Source organism: Necator americanus, chromosome I (genome assembly GCF_031761385.1).
Source record: "Necator americanus strain Aroian chromosome I, whole genome shotgun sequence".
Taxonomy (NCBI): domain Eukaryota; kingdom Metazoa; phylum Nematoda; class Chromadorea; order Rhabditida; family Ancylostomatidae; genus Necator; species Necator americanus.
In genome coordinates this window covers 17,463,321-17,476,714 of record NC_087371.1, presented here as the reverse complement: position 1 = coordinate 17,476,714, position 13,394 = coordinate 17,463,321, and the positions used below count along the sequence as shown (strand labels likewise).

The 13,394-nt window shown below is 41.6% G+C and overlaps 1 protein-coding gene across 1 annotated transcript in view; it reads right to left on the bottom strand.

Annotated features, from left to right (window-relative positions):
* Positions 1–1,475: 1,475 nt before the first annotated feature.
* The window catches only part of RB195_005945 (uncharacterized protein), a gene marked incomplete at both ends in the record, with an annotated part of 46,535 nt that continues 34,616 nt past the window's right edge, over positions 1,476–13,394 (bottom strand). The window contains 41 exons of the mRNA XM_064178765.1: positions 1,476–1,603; positions 1,665–1,848; positions 1,906–2,008; positions 2,071–2,174; positions 2,239–2,394; positions 2,649–2,772; positions 2,890–3,076; positions 3,159–3,276; positions 3,604–3,722; positions 3,781–3,932; positions 3,988–4,190; positions 4,304–4,396; positions 4,554–4,768; positions 4,827–4,892; positions 5,193–5,277; positions 5,336–5,443; positions 5,500–5,694; positions 6,014–6,190; positions 6,249–6,424; positions 6,485–6,579; positions 6,987–7,161; positions 7,296–7,389; positions 7,492–7,562; positions 7,702–7,776; positions 8,029–8,164; positions 8,527–8,673; positions 8,739–8,864; positions 8,920–9,025; positions 9,075–9,250; positions 9,361–9,488; positions 10,267–10,381; positions 10,443–10,577; positions 10,663–10,778; positions 10,844–10,990; positions 11,061–11,115; positions 11,175–11,252; positions 11,355–11,485; positions 12,212–12,323; positions 12,422–12,676; positions 12,819–12,963; positions 13,231–13,350. Coding sequence (XP_064035778.1) covers positions 1,476–1,603; positions 1,665–1,848; positions 1,906–2,008; positions 2,071–2,174; positions 2,239–2,394; positions 2,649–2,772; positions 2,890–3,076; positions 3,159–3,276; positions 3,604–3,722; positions 3,781–3,932; positions 3,988–4,190; positions 4,304–4,396; positions 4,554–4,768; positions 4,827–4,892; positions 5,193–5,277; positions 5,336–5,443; positions 5,500–5,694; positions 6,014–6,190; positions 6,249–6,424; positions 6,485–6,579; positions 6,987–7,161; positions 7,296–7,389; positions 7,492–7,562; positions 7,702–7,776; positions 8,029–8,164; positions 8,527–8,673; positions 8,739–8,864; positions 8,920–9,025; positions 9,075–9,250; positions 9,361–9,488; positions 10,267–10,381; positions 10,443–10,577; positions 10,663–10,778; positions 10,844–10,990; positions 11,061–11,115; positions 11,175–11,252; positions 11,355–11,485; positions 12,212–12,323; positions 12,422–12,676; positions 12,819–12,963; positions 13,231–13,350 — 5,431 coding nt within the window. The remainder of the gene's footprint in view (positions 1,604–1,664; positions 1,849–1,905; positions 2,009–2,070; positions 2,175–2,238; positions 2,395–2,648; positions 2,773–2,889; positions 3,077–3,158; positions 3,277–3,603; positions 3,723–3,780; positions 3,933–3,987; positions 4,191–4,303; positions 4,397–4,553; positions 4,769–4,826; positions 4,893–5,192; positions 5,278–5,335; positions 5,444–5,499; positions 5,695–6,013; positions 6,191–6,248; positions 6,425–6,484; positions 6,580–6,986; positions 7,162–7,295; positions 7,390–7,491; positions 7,563–7,701; positions 7,777–8,028; positions 8,165–8,526; positions 8,674–8,738; positions 8,865–8,919; positions 9,026–9,074; positions 9,251–9,360; positions 9,489–10,266; positions 10,382–10,442; positions 10,578–10,662; positions 10,779–10,843; positions 10,991–11,060; positions 11,116–11,174; positions 11,253–11,354; positions 11,486–12,211; positions 12,324–12,421; positions 12,677–12,818; positions 12,964–13,230; positions 13,351–13,394) is intronic.

Below are 13,394 nucleotides of genomic sequence, written 5' to 3'. Positions count from 1 at the left end.
TCGTGAGGGAAGTAATGTCTGTCAAGTAACACCATCTCTAGTACCCATGACATATAACCGCTTTGTGAGCCAGGTTTACAGACCATGTTTTTTACTGGCTGCTCGATGCGAAACTTGCCGTCCTATACACGTTATCTATAATGTTTTTCATTTTGATGGGATGTGCTGAAAGATAGTGGACTAAGATATTTTTGCTACTGAGTTTTCGAAATCACGTAGTCTTCCAGATCCCATCCCGAATAGATGTGCACATCCAAGATAATAAATCAGTCATCTACAGGCTTTTGCACCAGTTGTTTGCCGTCTATTATAGTATTTTCGATTTTGAACATGAAGACAATGGCCAGAGTTGGTCCCAGCCCTTGTCCCAGAACCACACTTCTAACTTGTAGCTAGTATTGTTTCGACCCACTAATAACGGAGGAATTTAGGCACTTATTTGTCAGCGCCATGATTTTACAATACTAATGCTCAATCCGTATAGGTTTAAAGGCATCACCCCACGAATCTGAGGTGGTGCAGATTTCAGGTGGCGCCGCACAAGACTGGCGCGCTCCAATCGAACCTCTTGTACAAAATGGTGCGCCAAAACGATTGAAGCCGTATCTTCCGGGCCGTTTTTTACGGCAATTAGCAAGAAATGGACGGAATCACCTCCCTCTTCGTAGTCTCTCATCCCGTATACGAATACTCCACCTGAAATCTGCACCACCTCAGATTCGTGGGGTGATGCCTTTAATGAAGCCTATACGCTGCTGTGTGAGCAGTTCGTGAACAGCCCGCAACGCGACATCGTTCGAAATATTCGTATAGACGTTACAACGTAACTTTGAAGTCAATAGACTTCAAAGTTAGCTGTTAATTGATAAGGATCATTACGAATCTTGGATACAACTCAACCAATCAAAACCCTTGGAAGACATTGCAAAATGCTCTCACATGGGTGCGGAGAAACTGAACGACATATTCACAGCAGCTACTACGCTGCAATTTCAGATTTTAGAAAATATAGGATTGAACGCTGCATGCAGAAGAAAATGACGATTTTAGAAATCTTTATCATACTCGTTTGGAATGGACAACCGTGCTCATTTCAGAGCAGACACAGCAGAACTACACAACATGCACGCGAATCACTAGAGCATAAACAAGGAGAGCGCGAACATACACAACCAATGCACGTTCACGCGGTACGATCCAATGATAATACGATCGTACCGTTCAAAAAGACTCATAAATTAAAAAATTAACCACAAAGAAAATTGACTTTCGGCGTGAGCAACATGCATCATCAGGCACTATTTGTTGGACAAACGATAAACACAGGAAAACGGACAAAATATGTACTAACATTACAGAAACAGCAAATAGAAATTAAGTAGTTGCACTATAGAGTTCTACTTATCACATATCTTCAAGACTCCGGGATGATGTGGAAAGGCAAATATGTTAGCAAAAATGAAACATTTACGACTCTATACATCCGAGATTTCGTCTGGATGAACTTCGAACACTGGATTCTCAACTAAAATGTTCTTGTCCTTCTCGGCCTTATTCGGTCGCGGAGGAACAGCGGGCTTCATTGTGATCTCCGCGTTCGTAGCTGGAGTACAAACATTTGAATGAATGAATGAATGGACGGATGAATAACATTAATCGCTTACCTATTACGTCATCACCGGTCCGTTGTGAGTGAAAGCTCGTTGCTCTCGATGTGGATGGTGTGTTCTCAAGTGTCATCATCTCTGTACCGTCCGTTTCAAGATCATACACAGGATTTGAGAATGTTGTTGATCCCGCATCAACTGCATTGATTTGGTGCATGTTATATTCGATTGGGTGGGGATCCTGGACTGAGAGAAAGAGTTCGTTCATAAGGGTTGCTCCAAGTTTAAGTGGATTCACCTGTTTATTTTCCAAAGCTGGGTTACTGAATGATATCACATTTCCATGGAATGACACACTGCTGTCAGCTGCTTCGTTCTTCTTGGACAAAAGAACCCGCTTCCTTAAAAAAAGACGATTTTTTTTTGCGAGTCAATAGAAATTAGAAGGAAAAAAACCGCTCACCTATACAAGTTAACACCGAAGAACGCAACCAATCCAATGCAGGCAAACAACACCAACAACAAGAACAATGCCAAGAGGAGATTCTCGGATATTCGGCCAATCAGCTGAAGCATAAATGACATTGACCTAGCAATGGTAACCCATTATGAGTGAGACACAATAGCCCACCTTTCTGCTCACAGTACTCGACTTCTGGCAATTTTCTCCTTCAAAGTCGGGAGCGCACTCACAGCTTCCATCTAACCTACATTTGCCGCCGTTCGTGCATTTACATTGCTTGGGCATAATGAGTGCGTCCACACGGGCAGATCCACAAGAACCATCCTTAAAACTTTCTCATGAGTTAGAAATCAGTAGCAAATCATTGATTTGTCGACTCTATTGCAGACAAATTCCATCCTTATACTGTAATTGGATTCATCTTTCATAATTTTTAGGTAGCAAAATAACTACCTAAAAACTAATCTACTAAGTAAAGGAAAAACACGAAGTATTTGACACACTTACGTCACTCTTCCATTTGAAAAAAAAACATTACAAAAAGAAAAGATATTTGACAAGAAAAACCATAGACTCACAGTCCCTGGGAATGCACTATCGGGGCAGAGGCAGGCAAAACCGTCATTGGGCAACTGCACGCAGATGTGGCTGCATCGTGCCTCCGAACACGAGCTTTTTGCCCTTGTGGAATCTCGAGCATATCTCAAAACATCAGCTTTATCTTATGGACTTCTCGAGCTAATAGTTATTTAATTCAACTAATCCGTAAGAACCCACATCGTATAAGAGGTAAATCTGGGGGAAAAAAATTAATTTTACCTTTGACTAACTCTCACAGCGTGTACATCCTCCAGATTCGATGCAAGCACGGACACGCGTCCTCGGCCGAACTTGTCCTGCACGTAGAGCGTCTTCGTATCGCGCGACACCCAGTACAGATGATTTTCAAAGACATCGATGGCCCACGGTGTATTTCTGTCCCGAACCACAGTCTGCCTGTCAGAGCCTAAAGAGGTCCATACATCAAATAAATGCGATAGTTAACAGTTTTATGAATGAAATTGAAGGAAGAAATTAGCAGAACATACCGTCTGGATTCACTGAGTCCACTTTTCGGTATTTCGGATCCGCCCAATAGATGCGATTGCCTTTGCCTTCGTCGACAGCCATAGAAGAGGGCGAGAAAACTAGGTCTTTCACGATTATCTGAAACATTTTAACATCAACAACTTCGAAATGACCAAGAAGTGAAAGAAAATCACTTCGAATGTCCTAATAATATGTGACATTCACAAAAATCTTATTTTACAAACGTTTGTGATTTCACTTAGAAAGTTACTGGTGTTGAAAGCAACATGACTGCAGCAAATATGCAGATTTGCGTTCAAGCTTCTTTTACTCGCAAAGACTTAACAGAGGAAATAAGACTGGACAATGCACTCTCAGCCAATCTACTGCGACAAAATTTTGGAAAACTGTAATGGAGAAAATCTCAGAAGCCACAGAAGTTTGTCATAGTGAATAAACACTAACTTCTCTATGAGTTCCGTCCATGTCGGCACACTCGATTTTTGCGTGTAGACCAGCATCAGCATAGCAAATCCTTCCGATAGATGGTAAGGTTACTATTGCCGTAGGCATTTGTAGATGACCTGAAAGAATCCATCATTGGGAATAAGTTCCCTTTCAGAGAGTATGTAACATATTTACCGCCAATGATTTTCTTCAGATATCGACCATCAGAGAGCGCCACATAAACTCCTCCTGTGTTAGTATTATGAATCGGCTCGCTCATTCGTCTCTTTCTTGCTGCCGGCATGCCAAGGGTTTCGATATTTGCGACCGTTGTAATGAAGATATTGCTGTAAGGCACGATAAGGATGACAGTTGCAAAGACAAAAATCAACTGATACCCACCCTGTCAAATAGTCGACAGCCAGGTTAGTTGGCGTAACGCCAGCTGATTCAAAGTCAAGATCAAGCTTTTGCCCAACATGAGATTGGTTTCCGCTTGGTTCAGATGACCTGTACACTGCATAGTTGCTTCCATCGATCCAGAATTGCAGGGCACGTCTTGGATCAAATGCAATTGCGATGATATCGTTGTCCTCTTCATCCGCCTAGAATTGCGAAGATATAGAGAAAATTCAGGATAATTACGTCACGGAATCCGAAACAAAGAATCATATTCGCGTGCATCAAACAGCTATAAGTGAACATTTCTGGAACTTACGTGTGCAGTAGCATGTCTATTCACCCCAGCTCCGTGCAAGGAAACTTGTACCAATTCGTCGTCAGATGCAACAATAATATTAGCTGGATCTCCCTGAAATCTTTGAAACTTTATTGTACCTACCAGAAGCATACAAGTTCTCTTTTCTCCATCCTCAAGACGAGAATATGATTCAATGGGGTTCTTCTAGTAATATTTTGATGGAAGCTTAAAGAAACCCCGAAGACTCCCATGGATACGTTACACTGACTTTTGCTCTGCAATCTTTTCCAGTCATTGCTCCAACAACGACGTTGTTCTCGTAATCTTCATGACATCTGCATAAATATGACCCTTTAGTGTTAAGGCACAGTTGGGTACATGTGTTGTTTCCAGCGCATTCGTCGATGTCCACACAGTCAAAGGGATTCTGAGGATCTGGCTTGAAGCCGTCGCGACAGTGACAGTAGTAACCTTCACGCACATCTGCAATTAAGTTTTTCCATTATTCATGTACCAAAAAAACGAGGGTACCTAAACGAACCTGTGCAGAGATGTTTGCATCCTCCATTATCACTGTGGGATTCGCAAGTTTTTCCGCTTTTCTTGGCTGAAAAGTGAAAATAACATGTAGCAATAACACGATACTACAAGTCTTTTTCCGTTATTAGAGCTAGAAGGAAAATAGAAGAATATACATATACATTTATGAATACGATATATACGTCTGCATCATGTTATTATGTATGTTACGTACATGCGTAGTGTGGTGATACCCCACCACTTCCTTTAAGATTCAATAATTAATCTTTCAAACAACTGATTATATTCTGGGAATATGTGGCCCAAATGAGCTACTCATTTTGAATTCTTCTGATTACAATAAGCATTTGTAGACACAGAAACTCACCACATCCTATTTCATCCGAAGCATCACCACAGTCGTCATTGCGATCGCAAGCCAACGTTCCGTTAATACATTTTCCATTTGCACACTAGGTATTTAACAATGAGCAAGAAATGTGGTACCTGGATATCTGACCCAACACTCACTTTGAATTGATCCAAAGTGCAGTCGCCGTACTCGGAGAAGCTCGAGCACATCGAAAGATGTTCATCAGAATAATCGTTCGGACCGCAGTCATTGAAACCATTACAAAGCTGACAAAGAAGAGAGTTACTCAAACAAAACAGGTTCGAAGAGGTGACGTGGTTACCTGCAGAATATTAAGGCAAAGCCTTGAATGAGCACAACGGAATCGAAGAGGTGGGTCGCACTGGGCAGAGCGACATTCGGTCGAGGTTTCGTCTGAGTTGTCACCACAGTCGTTATCTCCATCGCACATGAACTTGCGTGGAATGCATACGGAATTTGCGCATTCGAACTCGAACGGTGAGCAAGGACGGCGCTCCTTAAATTAACATTTGATTAAAGAAGCAAATGACATCGCATGTAGTTTCAGAACACCCTGATAAGACTCCTCCAAACTCCCTTCATTTTAAAATCAAGAAAAAATGAATCATTTCCCAGAAGTTCTCAATGCTGAAAGCAAATGTCTCTTTCGCGATCAATTAGACGTATAAAGCTGCATAAAATGGACGAAAAGTGCAAAAGAAAAAAAGAATGAGGTGTAGGGAGCAGATGTAAAAGTAGGCCAATAAAAGCTCGTCGAGATTAACAAGAGGAAGAACGAACGACGAAAAACACGATGCAAACAGTTGCAAACATACCACATGTGAACAGTTAGTTTCATCTGCTGCATTCGGGCAATCCTTGCGCCGATCGCACCACTTATGTTCCACAATACAAGTTCCATCATCACACTGACGGTGTCCTGACGCACACTTCCGGAGGGTACACTGCGACTCATCCAATCCGTCACTGCACTGCACCGTACCGTCACAGACCTTAATTTCAAAGTGTGACCACCCCAGCAGAGGATGAAAAAAGAGGAGAAAAAATTACCTTGCTGCCCGGTATGCACTTGCCGTCGTTACAGCGGAATTCGCTTTCTGAGCATGGTCTACTAGTTCCACCGCAGCTGGGATCGACTTCATCAGAGTTATCACCGCAGTCGTTCTCACTATCACACATCCATCGTCGTGGAATACATTTACCTGTGGTGGCACACCGGAACTCTCCTGAAAAAGGAATGATAATCTAGAAATATTTATTAGAAGCAAGATGCTATTAGGAAATACCAATGTCGTCACAAGTCGGGCATCGTTCTCTGTTTTCATCCGAGTTGTCGCGGCAGTCGTCCTGGCCGTTGCAGAACGCCCAGTTAGGTATGCATCTAAACGTACAGAAGATAGGATGAGATACATTCATGTTATTCTTGTAGGTGACAGTCTTACGCAGAATTGAAACGGAAAAAAAGAAACATTCTAAGCTGTAATTAGTCTTTAACCAGATAATATAAAATAAAGGGACGAGTGCAAGTAGATGAGATGTGTTTCAAATCAGATGAATCCCAGTGAAACAGAATGTTAAAAAAATGCTGGAACGGCAGAAAAATTAATGATACAGCTTGTTAAGGTAAGCAAAAGAAGTGTCGGATGGTCAAATGAGCAACAATTTTTAGGCAAGATGATACAGCCGCCAAAGATGTTGACAAAAAGCATATCCAAGAGAAAACCAACCCATTCCAGAATATGAATATTACACAAACTCTAGACCAACCAAAAAAGGAGAAAAGCTGACCTATAGGAACTGGCACATCTGGTCCACCCTCTTCGGCAATCCATCTGTGCACAATCCGGTGTCTCATCCGAACCATCTCCACAATCATCATCATTATCACAACGCCATGCCTTCGCAATACACTTGTTGTTATTGCAACGGAACTCTTCAGCCGTACAGTTGCGATCGGGGCTCACTAAGACGAAAAGTCTTTTAAATACAAAAAAATATGTCACCGAAGAGACTTCTAAACGAATATAAATCAGGTTTTTCTCGGAGTAGAAGAGAGATCGGGAGTATCGATACACCATACACTAGTTATTAACTTACTACAAAGAGTATCAGCCTCATCCGACCTATCACCGCAATCGTCATCTCCGTCACACGTGAATCTCTTTGGAATACATTTGCCAGTTGCAGCGCACTAAATTCTAAGTTCAGTTTAAAACATACACAAAGTTACAGAGTAATCCTTAGGCTGTGTTCTTTCAAGTTAAAGCACAAAGTTGATAGTGACTTATTATACCTTGAACATCCACGGATCACATGGTTTATCGCACTCTTGTTCATCAGAGCCATCACCACAGTCATCATTTCCTGAACTTCAGTGAATAATCCCGAACAAAACGCTCCAAAATAATAAAAATTCCCAAGAGAACATCACTTGAAACAGAGAGGTGATGTTGAACTTCAAAATAAAATTTGTAACAATTGGAGGAAGGAAATGAATACGAACCATCACAAAGTTGGAATGGCCTTGTGCAGTTATGATTCGCACACTGGAATTCGCCGACTGGGCATATGCGGACTCCTGCAAGGAATCAAGACTTCACGAATATGATTAGCAAAACGACCGTGTTGAACCAATGCTCACAATGGAGACATCCTCAGTTCGAAAAGACACCTTTAGAAGAGAAAAAACTAGAACCAATTTATTTTCTCATACAGAGCCTGGTGAAATAAGTAGAGCAGTATGTAAGAGAAAAAGAGCAGATGGAAGATAGAGGAAACACAGAAAAAATGACAGAAAGATCGTTCCATGACAAGAAATGTGGATACTTACCGCAGATGTCCTTTCCTGGCTCGTCGCTGCCATCTCTGCAGTCGAGTTCTCCGTCACAGTACCAAAGTTTAGGAATGCACTTAGCATCGTCGCCGCCACATGCAAACTGGCGATCCGTGCAGTTAGGCTCGCATGTCTGGAAAGAAAGAACAAAAATATTAGGCTGTTCGGAAAGCAAGCTGCGTTTACGATTTTTGGTTTCAAAGGTATGTATCGCAACATTCAACAAACTTTCTTAACTTCAAATCGAGAACATTACAATCGTTAGGAAGAGTTTTCAAGTGTGACTATTCGCTTGAGAGTATTCTCACAAAAACAAGCTTCCACATAACGATAATTGTAAAGAAAAAGTACACTACTCCCCGATGAATCTAGCATAGCTTTATCACAAGAAAAAGGGCAAATAAAAAAAACTCTTGAGGAAGTGAGTCTCGCTAGTGTTATTTGAAAAGATTAACAACAATAGTCCAAGTAGAATGAAGTGCTGAAATCCTCTACCTTATTATCTCCAAGCAAGACAAACTGGTCCGGACAAGCGCATGAGTAGCCATTTCCTCCACCTCCAATCAGGCAAAGATGAGAGCAACCGCCGTTGTTCGCACCGCATGGATTTGGATACGCTGGCTGACGCAGAGGATGAATTACCTTAAATTAGACTGAATTATTAGAAATATTACCCTCGCTCAAAACCCTTCATTCTATCCACTAACCCGAAGGTCATTAGGCAGCTGGATTGTCTTTTTCAGCACCGTCTCATTCTTTCCGGTCCATTTATCGCAGCGGATAACCTCGCGCAAATTCCAATCAGACCAGTACAAGTAGTCGTCGAATACCACCTAAATGTCTGAATTATCTACTGAGGATTTGCATTTGAAGCAATGCATCTCTCACCATGCTGGATACATGACTGGTTCTCATTGCAGGTATATGTCGTCTACCTCCGCCGTCCAAATCCATGAAGCCGATCTCATTCAGATGGGCATCTCCCCAGAACAGCCTAACGAAATCGATAAGGATTGAAAAAAGAGAAATCAGAGATCATTTACCTGTTAGAGTAGTAGTCGATGGTGAGCGCATTTGGCCAACCGAGATCATTCTCAGCCAACTTTACTACAGGATCTGCTAGCTCTGGAGAGCCATCCAATGCCATTCGTCCGATGTATGGCTGGAGACTCCACTCGGTGAAGAACAGGTAACCTTTCCCAGGATGGACAACGATAGCCTACACAACAATCAATTGAAGAGATGCAAATTATTTTTTCTAAAAGCAAATGAGTTCAATCAGGAAAAAAAATAACGGAATGAAAGAACAAAGAAAGGGGGAACACAAACTTTCGGCTGCGAAATCCTATCCCTAATCAGGGTCTTGCAGAAACGGCCGTCTAGTTCACATACACGAATTGATTTCTCTTGGCGGTTCAACATGTAGATCTTACGGCCGACCCAGTCAATGGCAAATCCTAAAAAAAAGTTTCGAATATGTTGAATATCACTGATATGATGGAATTTGGTTGTAGTTCCAAAGAACAGATCGTGCACCATTACGTGTGCTGATTTAATAGAGAGGGTAGATATGTTGGGCATGAAGTACAACAAGAGAGAAATAGAAAGGGAGAGTGATTTTATTAGCAGAATACGCGAAGTATAACAAGAGTATGGAGAGTTACAAAAACTGGTGATTTTGTTCACTATCACCATTAACTTCAAGATTTCGTGCCAACAATGAAATGGAGTAAATTAATCCAACAGGAACTGTGACAAAACTGTTTAAGTATAACGGTTTGATTAAAACTAAGGACCTATAGAGCAACGACGATATTTATCGCTTTACTTTGCTTGAGCATTACAAATAGTCGTCAACACCTTGCTCCCTTTTGATCGCGTTACCCAATTTTTCTGGTCAAGTACTAAGTAAATTTCTTCTCAACGGCAACGTTGACAACTATTCACCATCTCTAATGTCTACCTGCAGAAAATCTGCTCTTTGCTTAACATATTCGGCTACGGGAGCTGCTGCTTGGAGCTAAATGCGCTGGCAGTTCTCGACAGCTCAAAACTGTCTTGCGCTATATACTGCAAGCATGTAAGACCAATAAATTCTCGGTCCTCCATAATGGCTCTCTTCGTGTGTAGAAATATTTGTTTCTCCATCTATTTGTAATCTTTCCAACGTTTATGCTTTTTTCGCAAATAAATTGATATGAATCTGTATTTTATTTGTTTGTTGTCACTACATACCTTCAATGCCGAAAATGTTATGCCTCAGAACAGTTTCATACCCGGACACCGGATCATCCATCTCTTCGATATCAACACGGAGCAATCTCAGTTTTCCTTGATCAACAAGATACACCTGAAATCCAAGATGGTCGCTGTGTTGACCACTAATAATGGTAACGGAATTATAATATTGCCTTATTTTCAGTGAGATCAACATCGAGGGACACCACATTATCAAATCCTTGCGCTGCCATCTCGTACTTGTTCCCATCGATGGATATCTTACGAATGTAGTGCTTATTGGCAAGCATAAGCCAAGGTTCAGGTTCCTGAAAAGATGTACGAATAAGCGCTGATGATAGATAACTGGAACAGGAGCTGCCAGGTAGAGAGAAAAGCAGGTCGGAAACTCACTGCTTGGGTCCTCTTACAACTATGATCGTCCCTGCTTAGTTGGTAACCATCCACACAACCACACTTGTAAGACCCAATTTTATCCTCGCAAGTTTGACTACATCCAGAAATGCCTTCTAAAACATAACAAAATTGCAAGGAAAAAAGGGAGGGAAAGAAAGAGCAGAGAAATAACACCTACCGTAACATTCATTGACATTATGACAGCTCTTCTTGTCATCCATGTCGATCGCAAATCCTTCGAAACAGTCGCAGCGATAGCCGATAGGTAAATCTACGCATTTCTGTTCACAGAGTGGTTTGTCTGCTTGAGCACACTCATCAATGACTAAAAACTTCACAAATAGACTTTAACACTTCTTTACTTGTCAAAAGTACTTTTCTGCACAAAAACGCACAGCATTGTGTGCTTTCATCACTTCGGTCGGGACAGTCGTAGTTGCGGTCGCAAACCTGTAAACGAGCAGACGTGAGTGAGTAATGAAAAAAAGTCGTCAGAGGTGACCACTAACTTTTTTCTCGTCGATGCATTGTCCTGAGAGGCACTGATATTGGCCTTTCGGACAGAGGGCATGACCTGTACCCATTTCCTGGAACAAGAGAGAAAGATCATAGCTCATGTAGACACAATTAGTTTCGACGTGTTTAGCCGTCCTACCTTCAAAAAAAAAAAAAAAAAAAAAAAAAACTACCTTTTGAGACTGAGCGCATTCTTTCTCATCAGAGCCATCATCGCAATCATCATTTCCATCGCAGCGCCATGAATTAGGAATACATTTATGATTGGCACATTGCCAGAACTCTGCTTGACAGGACGAGTAGGCTAAAAATAAGTGTTATTGAACAGTTCAAAAATTTGGGATGTTCATTTGCTGAATACTGGGCTGAACTCAAAACATGGTGAAAAGAAACATAAATGTTTGCGTTTTGCTATAGTGTGCCTGCGAGGTTTTTAGATGGAACCTTTATTTGCCTGACGTTTCGGCTTTTTCGCCGTCTTCAGAGGCCTAAATAGAGGACCACCCTGGGTCAGTGTTTTGATAATATAATATTATCGAAACACTGACCCAGGGTGGTGTGGCACTTGACGGGATAAACGTAGCATTGTTCCAGTCATCCTCTATTTAGGCCTCTGAAGACGGCGAAAAAGCCGAAACGTCAGGCAAATAAAGGTTCCATCTAAAAACCTCGCAGGCACACTATAGCAAAACACAGACAGAATATGCCGAGGTTTCAAGAAAAAAGAACATTCGAACTACTATAAATGTTTGCATTCTCAAATCTATGCGTACCGAGTAGCAACAACAGGAACAACACGAAAGCGAACAAGAATTATTTGTGGATTACCAATTCATCCATTAAAGAGTGTAAGTTGGTGCTCAGTTGCAGAAAGACAGAAAGGAAACACTTTTCTTTAGCAATTGGTAGATTTTAATCGTTCACATACAGCTGTCCATGAATGTTTAGGAATTGCGTCTTTTTTTTTCACTGGATATTCCATCCTTCAATTTCACAGCAATATAGAAGCACATCCGAGTTTGCGACTCACTGCAGTTAGCGTGTTCATCAGAGCCATCCAGACAGTCATTGTCACCATCACATTCCCAACTTTGATGAATACAGTGTTGATTCTGACAGCGGAATTCACCCTTGTTGCATTCCTACAACGTATTAATTTTCCAACACTTTGCCATCCTCCTCTTGCAGTCTCCTATATCTAATGAAATGATTCGCAGAATTACGTCGATATGAATTTTACCTTCTTTTCCGTTTTGCACAGATCAGCCGCTTCATCTTCACCTCCTGCGCAAGTGACATCACCGTCGCAAAGCCAGGCTTTCGGGATACACTCATACTTCGGTTGCGCGAGTCGTGCATTTGAAATACAATGGAATTCCTGGTCAGTACATGTGCGATTACCGCAGCTGTGCCTCGTGTGTTCGTCGGAACTATCTCCACAGTCATCTTCGCCATCGCAGATGAAAGCGCGGGAGATGCATTTGCCATTGTCGCACTGAAGAAGCAGAATCTTTTCGAGGAAGTAATGCTCCAAAATTGTTTTAAAATGATTTTTTTAGGAAATAGTGAGCTGTTGGGAAACAGAGTACTCATTATGATCTGCACCATGATAAAGAATAGATACAGGAGAAACTTACCTGGAACAAATACTCTCCCACACAAATACGTTTTCCAGTAGGATCTGTGCAATTTGTGTGCGTCTCATCCCAACCATCCGAGCAGTCATTGTCACCGTCACATTGCCATGTTTCTGGTATGCACCTCCCAGAAGGACAACGCACACTAAAATGCTTCGAACATCATCCAGCGAACCGCTTCCATAATTGTGCGAAAAGTAGTCTCATGAAAGACTTCAAAAAGAGTTATGTACATCATGAACTTTTGATAGTGCAAATGTGTAGAAGCGCATTCTTTAGCCAGCCCTCTCATAGTTAGGTACATGTATGTGAAATGTGCTCTCGCAAAATGCTTAACAATAATTTGTCAGTTTGAATGGAGAGAAAGATGGCATCGAAGGGATGAAGCAACTGAATTTAAGAGCAAACCCACTAGTGTTGGGCGCATTGCTGATTCATGCAGAACAACTTGTTTTCGTCAGCTTTGTCACCACAGTCATCGTACCCATCGCAAAGATCAGCTGGTTGAATACAGATGTTTGTATTGGGACAACTGAAATGAAAATAAAAAAATTCTGCATAGCAGATGGACATGTA